Source organism: Oncorhynchus nerka, linkage group LG8 (genome assembly GCF_034236695.1).
Source record: "Oncorhynchus nerka isolate Pitt River linkage group LG8, Oner_Uvic_2.0, whole genome shotgun sequence".
Taxonomy (NCBI): Eukaryota; Metazoa; Chordata; class Actinopteri; order Salmoniformes; family Salmonidae; genus Oncorhynchus; species Oncorhynchus nerka.
In genome coordinates this window covers 43,630,807-43,643,498 of record NC_088403.1, presented here as the reverse complement: position 1 = coordinate 43,643,498, position 12,692 = coordinate 43,630,807, and the positions used below count along the sequence as shown (strand labels likewise).

Genomic DNA, 12,692 nt, shown 5'->3' with positions numbered 1-12,692 from the left:
CCGTACCAGACAGGGATGCAACCATGCTCTCTATGTTGCAGCTGTAGAACCTTTTGAGGATCTCAGGACCCATGCCAAGTCTTTTTAGTTTCCTGAGGGGGAATAGGCTTTGTCGTGCCCTCTTCATGACTGTCTTGGTGTGTTTAGACCATTCTAGTTAATTGTTGATGTGGACACCGAGGAACTTGAAGCTCTCAACCTGCTCCACTACAGCCCCGTCGATGAAAATGGGGACGTGCTCGGTCCTCCTTTTCCTGTAGTCCACAATCATCTCCTTTGTCTTGGTTACGTTGAGGGAAAGGTTGTTATTCTGGCACTACGGCCAGGTCTCTGACCTCCTCCCTATAGGCTTAACAATGTAGAAGTGAACCAATTTTTACAGATTGACGAGTGGAAACGCCAAGTTAAATAAACGTGCCAAGTTAAATGTGCACCAGGTGCAACACACCTTGTACGACCAGATAGAATACTGTTCATACTGTTCATGTACTCTTTTCTTTTCTTCACTTTACTAGCTCGTTGACCAATGCTAAACGACAGCCAGCTAGTAGCCAATGCTATTGGAAAACATTGATCAGTCACACACGTGAGCATTGGCGATTTTAGCATGTAAATCTTTGTGGGGCAAATTCAACATTTGTTTTTAGATGCATGCCAGCAAAGCTACAACACTAAACAATACATTAGTTGCACTATAAAGGTGACAAACGGTGACCACAAACTGTTAGGACCTACATAAAGCTGTTCCAACAGCAGAGCTTTCTTTTCAGCACCATGGAGTGAATCCTTACCAAACGGTGCTTTTGCGGCACAGTCGATAGCGCGCCGGACCTCGGGCTGGAAGGTCGAGGGTTCGAGACCTGCTCCCTGCTGTTTCATTACAACATTTTCCCGAGTTCCCAGTTGTCTTGAACTCACTGACGTCTGACATTTCCCAGTTCCGAGTTTACAGTTGTTCTGAACACGGCAGAAGTCATGCTGGATTGACAGCATGGCTATTGTATTCAACCTTTTCTGGCCCATGGTGTTGTTTGTGAATATGTATCACTCTAAAGCTCAGAAAAGAGACCCTTGAACCACACACCCTCTCTATCGAATAGCAGGCAGGGGAAGCAAAATAGTGATTGCTTTGCAATGCTTGCAGTTAGCCACTGATTACTTCCAAACAACTCATTGCTGAATTTGCGATTTCCAACTTGTTGTGTAATGTTTATGTCCAATGAGCACCGATACATTTTATCTATAATTTCTCTTCGTATGACAACGATTGAAAAGGATTCGCCAGCAGATTGTCGACATAATTCAGATGTTGACAATCAAAGCTACGGTAGATATAACGTGATTTGACGTCATTTTATCTGTGGCCAATGACCTTGAGGCTTATTGTATGGGCACTTCTAATGTAAATCTATGGCAGCTGGAACTGCCTCGCTCTCCCTGGAGATTATGCGGTGACGTAGTGTCCCCATGTAATTCAGCCTTCTATTTTTTTTGGCCAAGCGCTTTTTGATTTGGTGCCATCCAGTGGCTGATTTGTGTAGCCGCAGCTAACGTACTATGCTGTGCTACTTCTTTGCTGGTGGTGAAACAGGAAATTATGCAGTTCAGCCTCATTGTTGAAAAAATAAATATAAATAAATATATACTGCATTTTATCTTCTGCCATCTTTCTTGTTAAGCCTTGCCTTTTTACACCGTTTCAACTATAACATTGGAGGTTTATGGAAATCCTTGGCTCTGGTTCAGTTCTTGATTGGAGTTTGGCTGGCTGTCAAATTATGGTTGCATACACCTTAATTAAGGAGGACAGTACACCATGAGTCATAGAACATTGAGTCAATCAACCGCTGGCTGCCTCTCCACCACAGAAAGCACCGAGCTAGGCTGAAACACCTGCATTTTGGAACTGCCTTACGCAAGAAAGCAAAAAAAGAGACCATATTTGTTTGCAAACTGCTATGTGACACGTATTAATGCCAAATAACTACAAGTTTTTTTGTTTTTTTTCTTAACAGGTGGGGCAGAGCCCCGAATGACGGGTCGCCACTGCCTCCTGTCACTCGTTAAACAGTTACATATTGATGACAGCAAAGGGTGATGCAAGTCTAACCTGCAGTCTAATGCGATTTAATTACCTGTGTTATTCAGTGCAGGGTGGGCTACTACCACCTATTTCGAACACATTTTGAAGTGGTTTTGTCTTTTCTAGTGAAGAAGCGAGTCATGTGGGAGTGCGGCAAGGCGTCCGAAGAAGGGGACCAAATACAAATGAATGGCATTCATTGGTTTAACAAGAGCGAGTGCTGCTCAACAATTGTGTATTTTCAGTCAGTCGTCTCATTTGTTTTCTTAATCCATTTTATTTACAAAGTTGTCGATTTGTAGCTTCCAACTTGCAAGAGTACATACATGAGAATGGGATTTGTTTTTCAAATGACTTAAGACTTTGCAATGTACAAAATGTATAAGACACAATATTTCCAACAATGATGGCATGAGTTAAATAACATTCCGGATTTCGCCAGGACACTAATGAATTGCCTTTGTGATTCAATGCAAAAGTAACCTACATATACCTCTCCAAATGTATCTTCATAGCCTTCACCAATGTGCCCAACTTTCCCTTTCCTTCACTGCCGGTCTGACCCTATGTCCCGCCCACCTGTTTTCAGCACACAGAAAATGTTTGTAAAGGGTGTCCAAGGTTAAACGCAAAATCACAATTCCTAAAAAGTGTTGATTCCAGAACAACATTTCCACATTTGCCAGTAAACTTAGTTCCACACATTTCTAATGACTGTCACCATTCTATTTAACAAACAAATGAACTAGTTAACCCTTTTATTTGACACAAAGATACATTAAAAAAATGTTATGGTGACACCTTAAGTTGACCGTGTGGATTTAGTATAATGATGAACGGTTTTACAAACATGACATTTTCATATTATTAGATGTTGAATGTGTTCTGTAACATTTTATAACCTGTGACAAATAATCTCAAATGTCAAACAAAATGTAGATAAAAAGCTTGAGGAGTCCACAAAAACCTAAAAGCCAGAGAATTGAAAAGACTTGGAAGAGATTTAATGTATTAACAGAACAGTTCAGCATATTTCAGTATGTGTGTGTCTTCTGTCCTCTTCACAATACCATCCCTCCACCCATGATCTCCATCCTCTGCAGAGAACAGAAAAATATCACAGTTTATACAGTATATTTGTACTACCCATTACAACAGGAACAGACATTGTACACTTTTATGCATATTAGGCTTATGGGTTGTTGTATGTATACTGAACAAAAACGCAACATGCAACAATCATTAATTTTACTGAGTTACAGTTCATATGAGGATATTAGTCAATTGAAATGAATTCATTTGGCCCTAATCTATGAATTTCACATCACTGGGAATACAGATTAAAAAACAAAAAAAATTAAATGGACCTCAGGATCTCACTGTATTTTTGTGCATTCAAAATGCCATTAATAAAATGCAATTGTGTTCGTTATTCGTAGTTTATGCCTGCCAATAACCCCACCGCCACCATGGGGCACGTGGTCTGCGGTGATGAGGCCCGTTGGACGTACTGCCAAATTCTCTAAAATGACATTGGAGGAGGCTTATGGTAGAGAAATTAACATTAAATTATCTGGCAACAGCTTTGGTGGACATTCCTGCAGTTAGCATGCCAAGTGCACGCTCCCTCAAAACTTGAGACATCTGTGGCATTGTGTTGTGTGACAAAACTGCACATTTCAGTGGCCTTTTATTGTCCCCAGCACCAGGTGCACCTGTGTAATGATAATGCTGTTAAATCAGCTCTTTGACATGCCACACTTGCCAGGAGGATGGATTATCATGGCAAAGGAGAAATGCACACTAACAGGGATGTAAACGAATGTGTACAAAATTTGCGAAAAATAAGCTTTTCGTGCAAAATATCTGGGATCTTTTATTTTAACTCATGAAAAATTAGACGAACACTTTACATGTTGCTTTATATTTTTGAGTATATTTAGGGGTTCACAACAAAGCTGACATGGTAAAAATTTAAAAAATCCAATCACTGACTTCGTTTTGTAGAACACCTCTCCTGCCCCTTGTCACCAGAAACAACTAAAATGACGGCAGTCTCAGACTAATGCATGTAGCGAACGACAAACCAGCGGAAGAACTTAATGTGTCGTCAGGCTAAGATTTTCCTCCATCTTGACATTTTGGAAAACCTTTTACAAATTTTTAATCATGAACCATAAGTCCAAAGAACACTGTGGCATGTAGGACCATGGTACATCTCTTAATTAACATTGTTTGAGAAGAGCTAAGGGATTGGTTAAGAGATGGCTGAGATATTGATAAATCAGGAAATCAGACTTGATGTGTCCATTTAAATCCACTCCACAATGGCCTATCAACTTTAGACTTTTTAGGGTCATCAAAGACATTACGATGATGAACCATGTTAATTTTGGCATTACTATCTTAAAGAAGGGCTTGTTAGCTAGCATGTGTCATCTCAGCCATTTTCTTGTAAAACAGCTCAGCTAGCTAGCAAAATGCTAATTCAAAATGTCAACGTTAGCTAGATTACGTGTTAGCTAGACTGCTTCTAGACATGGGGGCCTCAGGAGCCTGCAGGTTAGAAGATTCCACCATGGGCAACAACTGGGTAATAGAACTGAACTGATGTACATGGGGCAATGAAATTTGTTGTGTGAATCTTATAAACTCAGCAAAATAAGAAATGTCCCCTTTTCAGGACCCTGTCTCAAAGATTATTCATAAAAATCCAAATAACTTCACAATCTTCATTGTAAAGGGTTTAAACACTGTTTCCCATGCTTGTTCAATGAACCATAAACAATTAATGAACATGCACCTGTGGAACGGTCGATAAGACACTAACAGCTTACAGACGGTAGGCAATAAAGGCCACAGATAGGACACTAAAGAGGCCTTTCTACTGACTCTGGAAAAACACCAAAAGAAAGATCCCCAGGGTCCCTGCTCATCTGCGTCAATGTGCCTTAGGCATGCCACACCAGATACTGACTGTTACTTCCGGCGCCGACAGAGATGGCCGCTTCGCGTTCCTAGGAAACTATGCAGTTTTTTGTTTTTTTACGTGTTATTTCTTACATTAGTACCCCAGGTCATCTTAGGTTTCATTACATACAGTCGAGAAGAACTACTGAATATAAGATCAGCGTCAACTCACCATCAGTACGACCAAGAATATGATTTTCGCGACGCGGATCCTGTGTTCTGCCTTTCAACCAGGACAACGGAATGGATCCCAGCCGGCGACCCCCCCAAAAAACGACTCCGTAAAAGAGGGAAACGAGGCGGTCTTCTGGTCAGACTCCGGAGACGGGCACATCGTGCACCACTCCCTAGCATTCTTCTCGCCAATGTCCAGTCTCTTGACAACAAGGTTGATGAAATCCGAGCAAGGGTAGCATTCCAGAGGGACATCAGAGACTGTAACGTTCTTTGCTTCACGGAAACATGGCTCACTGGAGAGACGCTATCGGAGGCGGTGCAGCCAGCGGGTTTCTCCACGCATCGTGCCGACAGAAACAAACATCTTTCTGGTAAGAAGAGGGGCGGGGGCATATGCCTTATGGCTAACGAGACGTGGTGTGATCGAAGAAACATACAGGAACTCAAATCCTTCTGTTCACCTGATTTAGAATTCCTCACAATCAAATGTCGACCGCATTATCTACCAAGAGAATTCTCTTCGATTATAATCACAGCCGTATATATTCCCCCCCAAGCAGACACATCGATGGCTCTGAACGAACTTTATTTGACTCTTTGCAAACTGGAATCCATACATCCTGAGGCTGCATTCATTGTAGCTGGGGATTTTAACAAGGCTAATCTGAAAACAAGACTCCCTAAATTGTATCAGCATATCGATTGCGCAACCAGGGGTGGAAAAACCTTGGATCATTGTTACTCTAACTTCCGCGACGCATATAAGGCCCTGCCCCGCCCTCCTTTCGGAAAAGCTGACCACGACTCCATTTTGTTGATCCCTGCCTACAGACAGAAACTAAAACAAGAAGCTCCCACGCTGAGGTCTGTCCAACGCTGGTCCGACCAAGCTGATTCCACACTCCAAGACTGCATCCATCACGTGGACTGGGATAATGTTTCGTATTGCGTCAGATAACAACATTGACGAATACGCTGATTCGGTGTGCGAGTTCATTAGAACGTGCGTTGAAGATGTCGTTCCCATAGCAACGATTAAAACATTCCCTAACCAGAAACCGCGGATTGATGGCAGCATTCGCGTGAAACTGAAAGCGTGAACCACTGCTTTTAATCAGGGCAAGGTGACTGGTAACATGACCGAATACAAACAGTGCAGCTATTCCCTCCGCAAGGCTATCAAACAAGCTAAGCGTCAGTATAGAGACAAAGTAGAATCTCAATTCAACGGCTCAGACACAAGAGGTATGTGGCAGGGTCTACAGTCAATCACGGACTACAAGAAGAAAACCAGCCCAGTCACGGACCAGGATGTCTTGCTCCCAGGCAGACTAAATAACTTTTTTGCCCGCTTTGAGGACAATACAGTGCCACTGACACGGCCTGCAACGAAAACATGTGGACTCTCCTTCACTGCAGCCGAGGTGAGTAAAACATTTAAACGTGTTAACCCTCGCAAGGCTGCAGGCCCAGACGGCATCCCCAGCCGCGCCCTCAGAGCATGCGCAGACCAGCTGGCCGGTGTGTTTACGGACATATTCAATCAATCCCTATACCAGTCTGCTGTTCCCACATGCTTCAAGAGGGCCACCATTGTTCCTGTTCCCAAGAAAGCTAAGGGTACTGAGCTAAACGACTACCGCCCCGTAGCACTCACTTCCGTCATCATGAAGTGCTTTGAGACTAGTCAAGGACCATATCACCTCCACCCTACCTGACACCCTAGACCCACTCCAATTTGCTTACCGCCCAAATAGGTCCACAGACGATGCAATCTCAACCACACTGCACACTGCCCTAACCCATCTGGACAAGAGGAATACCTATGTGAGAATGCTGTTCATCGACTACAGCTCGGCATTCAACACCATAGTACCCTCCAAGCTTGTCATCAAGCTCGAGACCCTGGGTCTCGACCCCGCCCTATGCAACTGGGTACTGGACTTCCTGATGGGAGGCCCCAGTTGGTGAGGGAGGCAACAACATCTCCACCCCGCTGATCCTCAACACTGGGGCCCCACAAGGGTGCGTTCTGAGCCCTCTCCTGTACTCCCTGTTCACCCACGACTGCGTGGCCACGCACGCCTCCAACTCAATCATCAAGTTTGCGGACGACACAACAGTGGTAGGCTTGATTACCAACAACGACGAGACGGCCTACAGGGAGGAGGTGAGGGCCCTCGGAGTGTGGTGTCAGGAAAATAACCTCACACTCAACGTCAACAAAACTAAGGAGATGATTGTGGACTTCAGGAAACACCCCCCTATCCACATCGATGGAACAGTAGTGGAGAGGGTAGTAAGTTTTAAGTTCCTCGGCATACACATCACAGACAAACTGAATTGGTCCACCCACACAGACAGCATCGTGAAGAAGGCGCAGCAGCGCCTCTTCAACCTCAGGAGGCTGAAGAAATTCGGCTTGTCACCAAAAGCACTCACAAACTTCTACAGATGCACAATCGAGAGCATCCTGGCGGGCTGTATCACCGCCTGGTACGGCAACTGCTCCGCCCACAACCGTAAGGCTCTCCAGAGGGTAGTGAGGTCTGCACAACGCATCACCGGGGGCAAACTACCTGCCCTCCAGGACACCTACACCACCCCGTGTTACAGGAAGGCCATAAAGATCATCAAGGACAACAACCACCCGAGCCATTGCCTGTTCACCCCGCTATCATCCAGAAGGCGAGGTCAGTACAGGTGCATCAAAGCTGGGACAGAGACTGAAAAACAGCTTCTATCTCAAGGCCATCAGACTGTTAAACAGCCACCACTAACATTGAGTGGCTGCTGCCAACACACTGACTCAACTCCAGCCACTTTAATAATGGGAATTGATGGGAAATGTAAAATATATCACTAGCCACTTTAAACAATGCTACCTAATATAATGTTACATACCCTACATTATTCATCTCATATGCATACGTATATACTGTACTCTATATCATCGACTGCATCCTTATGTAATACATGTATCACTAGCCACTTTAACTATGCCACTTTGTTTACATACTCATCTCACATGTATATACTGTACTCGATACCATCTACTGTATCTTGCCTATGCTGCTCTGTACAATCACTCATTCATACATCTTTATGTACATATTCTTTATCCCCTTACACTGTGTATAAGACAGTAGTTTTGGAATTGTTAGTTAGATTACTTGTTGGTTATTACTGCATTGCCGGAACTAGAAGCACAAGCATTTCGCTACACTCGCATTAACATCTGCTAACCATGTGTATGTGACAAATAAAATTTGATTTGATTTTGATTTGACTTTTGATTTTGACCCCCCCCCCTTTGTTCAGGGACACATTACTCCATTTCTGTTAGTCACGTCTGTGGATCTTGTCTCAGTTGTTGAATCTTATGTTCATACAAATATTTACACATGTTAAGTTTGCTGAAAATGAGAGGACGTTTCTTATGCTGAGATTACGTCCTTAGAATCTATGAATATAAAGTCACTGAAGCCTTAGATGGCTGCACCAGACCAGTTGGTGGCACTATATATAATTGGCACCAGAGGATACTAGAGCAATAACTATTGATCAAGTGGACTTTGTCTGATGCAAATTGAAAATTATGCAGACAGACATTGTGGATTTTCGTGATTCGTATAATCACATAGTTGCCCTCCTTTTAAAATGTATTTAACCTTTATTTAACTAGGCAAGTCGGTTAAGAACAAATTCTTATTTACATGGACGGCCTAGGAACAGTGGGTTAACTGCCTTGTTCTGGGGCAGAATGACAGATTTTTTACCTTGTCAACTCAGGGATTCGATCTAGCAACCTTTCGGTTATTGGCCCAACGCTCTAACCACTAGGCTACCTGCCACCCCGTATGTGGTCTGAACGCAGTGAAAAGTGGATATTTTATTAGGTAAAATTAGAAACGGGATGTCCTGCCACTTTTAGCCAGCGTATTACAGCTGTGAGAGTGTATCAATTCTAAGTGGTAATGCTTTCAAAAACTGCACGTAAAGACAGTTCCTACATGATAATGCATGCTTCGTTATCCGATTGATCATGCCTTTTCTGTAAATCCTGTGAACCCTGTTCATTGCTGCTAGCAACTATGTTTTTTGCTGTTTTTCGTATTTTTAATCACAACAGCACAGGTAAGATTTCCAATGTATTCATTACACATGACAAACCCGAAAAATAAGTTCATAATCACCCTATAACACATAAGAGAGAACAGGAAATTGGACGGATAACAGCATAGAAAAAAATATCACCTGAGGCGGTTCTATGAAAGCGAGCCAATCAGAGGAGTGAGTTGGGAGAAGACCCATTGACTGACACTTGTAGATAGCCAATGCCGAGCCCAACAGGTTCCCTACAGAATAGACAAGCCCCTGGAGCCACTGCTGGTTAGAGTTCTCCAACAGCTTGAATGCTGAAGAGAGAAAGGGCAAGAGTGAGCAGTGATAACACGCTTATAAATGACATTATACAAACCGGGTAGTTAGGGTCCCAGATGCTGATTGGCTGAAATTTTATTTCAGCTTTGTGTAGATCTGACAATATACCACAGATATGACACAAATACTTATTTACTGTTCTACTTATGTTGTTAACCAGTTTATAATAGCATTTAGACGCCTCAGGTGTTTGTGATATGGACAATATACTCCGCTTTGCGTTGTGCCTAAGAACAGTCCTTAGCCGTGTTTGATTGGCCACTATAAACTGGGTGGTTTGAGCGCTTAATGCGGATTGGCTGAAAGCCGTGGTGAATCAGACCGTATACCACGGGTATGACAAAACATTTATTTTTACTGCTCTATTTACGTTGGTAACCAGTTTACAATAGCAATAAGGCACCTCTGGGGTTTGTGATATATGGCCAACATACCACGGCAAAGGACTGTGTCCAGGCACTCCGCGTTGCGTCGTACGTAACAGCCCTTAGCTGTGGGTTTTTGATATATGGCCAATCGTACCACGGCTAAGGGCTGTGTCCAGGCACTCAACCCATACATGGAAAAACAGATAGTCCAAAAATAAATCAAAAGGAAGTTCTGGAGAGCTCAATGACAAAGGTTGGTGAACACTGCTGTAGTCTCAGAGAGCTAGGCACTGGCAGAGCTACTCTTTGGCTTATTTGTGCAGCTGTAGTGACGATTGTATTGTATTATGGATCTCCTATATCTGTTTCAACCTGCCCAGAGACTATGGATGAAAATGTGCACTTTTGGTAACTGACTCATACATTGACTGATGTGGAAACTGAAATGTTGATTGATGTGCACTGTCTGTACCTGTTGAAACACACTTATTTCATATTGTGAGATGCAGGGCACCCTTGCAAAAGAGACATTGGTCTTAATGGGACTCCCTGCTAAAAGAAAAGGTAAAAAAAAAAATACAATAAATACTCACTGGCAGACATGGACATGAGAGCCTGGATGGGCCTCCAGGCCATCATACAGACCATCATGATAGGGAAGATTGAGATGGTGTTCCCAGACATGTACATGATGAAAAGGTTCATGGGAATCTGCTTCAGAGGGCCCAGGGCCACGTCCCAACAACGCTGTTATAGAGGAGGGAGAGAGAAAGAGTGATGGGGGTAAGGAAGAGAAAGGAAGCTAATAACACTATATTAATAAAGTAAGATGAAAAAGTAGATAATGCAAACTTTGTGAACAATACATCATGATGTTATGAAATCACCCTCTTCTGGTGACCTACCTTTTCCACTAGGTTTTTGTCGGTTTCCTGGATGCTGGTGTCTGGGACTGGTTTGTCTGAGTATCCAATGGGGTACATCACATCTCCCTGGTTACTCTGTCTGTCTCCACGACCCCTGGAAGACAAAGTGGACAATTAGAGGGCGATCCATGGGGAAGAGGTCGGAACAGAAGCTTTAGGTTATAGATGAGCATTTTATGCCTGTTTTTCTGTGTAACTGTTGATTTGGACTCATTTGAAATGTCAGCACAATATCAAGTGTATCAGATAGTGAGAGAGGATGACAGTGGAGAAAGATAGAGGTTGTGTCAAAGGACATGCCGGATTCAAGCAGACACGTTCATTCTGTATTTATTTAAAATGTATCCTTTAACTAGGGAAGTCAGTTAAGAACAAATTCTTATTTACAATGACAGCCTATCCCAGCCAAAGCCGGGCAGCGTGCACCCCTCCCAATCACAGCCGAATGTGATACAGCCTGGATTCGAACCAGGGACTGTAGTGATGCCTCTTGCACGAAGATGCAGTGCCTTTACACCGCTGCGCCACTCGGGAGCCCTGAAGACGTGTGCAGTAAAAATGCAGCATTACCGCTAGGACAGCCAGGCTACAGGTCATTTGTCTTACCTAGCATTGCCCAAGCTCAACTCCAGAGCCCATTTCATCCTCCTAGCTCCTGCTCCTCTTGTAGACACTGCCCCTCCTCCCTGTCCCCCTGGAGACGCCATGGCAATGTATAACTGTGTTGAACCACAAGAAGAACACAATATTACAACATGAAAGGAACATGACTGAGTGACATTTGACAATGACCAAAACACTGATATTTTATTTTTGCTGCGCTTCATAGAAGATCTTGCTCGTGTCAGCGACTAGGTTATTCCTAACCCATTCAGCGCCTATCGACGACAGTATCTTCTGGCTGGGGGTGTTCTGTTAAGAGCCCAGACAATCGTTCTGAACGTTTAAATGCATCGCTTACAAGGAGTGTATCTTTCATATCTGCGAGGAATAATAAAACATGTTAAATTAACACACTTTATATGGTTGGTAGTGTTGTTTACGGAAAGACAGGGGAGGCCCACTCTGTTAATTAGCTATGTAGCGTGCTCCGAAAAAACGTTTCGCAAGCGATGTTTGACGTTTCTAAACGTTTAAACACAGCGTCGGAATTGACAGTTATGGATAATATTTCTTAAACTAGGTTATTCCAAGCCAACAACCCTTGACTAGCTACGAAGTGAGGCATTGGCTTGACATAAAGCAAGATGGGGGTGAAATGTTCGGGTTTCTTAGTTTAACGTTCCCCATCTATGCTAGCAGGTAGGCCATCATTGCTGGTCATACAAATACTTGTATTACATATGAACTAGGGTTAGACTATATGTTTATGGACTAACGCTACGCTAAATGACACACAATTATGATGCTGTCCAGATACGGCATTCATGAAAACGGGTACTACATGCATAGTTAGCTACTGCTAGGTTAACCGAAGCAGCTAGCTAGCTTGTTAGCTCACATCTAGCCAGAGAAAGATGTTTTAGATATGAAATGACAACACTCCTCACCTTAGAGACGTTCCAACTAGTCTTTACTTTACTTTTATGTTAGTCTCGAGCAGAATTAGCCAACCGTACGTGAATATTCGTCAAATTATTCACAAGTAGTTAATTCAGCTAAAATCGACGACATACGATGGCCGGGCACACAATGGTGACGTTTCAGTATTGACGTCGCGCTTCA

At 43.2% G+C, this 12,692-nt stretch overlaps 1 protein-coding gene across 2 annotated transcripts; it reads right to left on the bottom strand.

The window, feature by feature from the left end:
• Positions 1-2,340: 2,340 nt before the first annotated feature.
• LOC115133349 (ER membrane protein complex subunit 4) lies at positions 2,341-12,692 on the bottom strand. 2 transcript variants are annotated; one of them, XM_029666486.2, is made up of 6 exons: positions 12,518-12,691; positions 11,574-11,686; positions 10,947-11,061; positions 10,635-10,788; positions 9,488-9,648; positions 2,341-3,180 (listed from the first exon to the last, which is right to left on the bottom strand). In XM_029666486.2, exons 2-6 carry the CDS (start codon positions 11,672-11,674, stop codon positions 3,145-3,147), a joined length of 567 nt encoding a protein of 188 aa, XP_029522346.1. In that variant the 5' UTR covers positions 11,675-11,686; positions 12,518-12,691; the 3' UTR covers positions 2,341-3,144. The 2 variants fall into 2 exon arrangements, with proteins under 2 accessions (XP_029522346.1, XP_029522347.1); XM_029666487.2 differs by lacking the exon at positions 9,488-9,648 and having other exon boundaries at positions 12,518-12,692.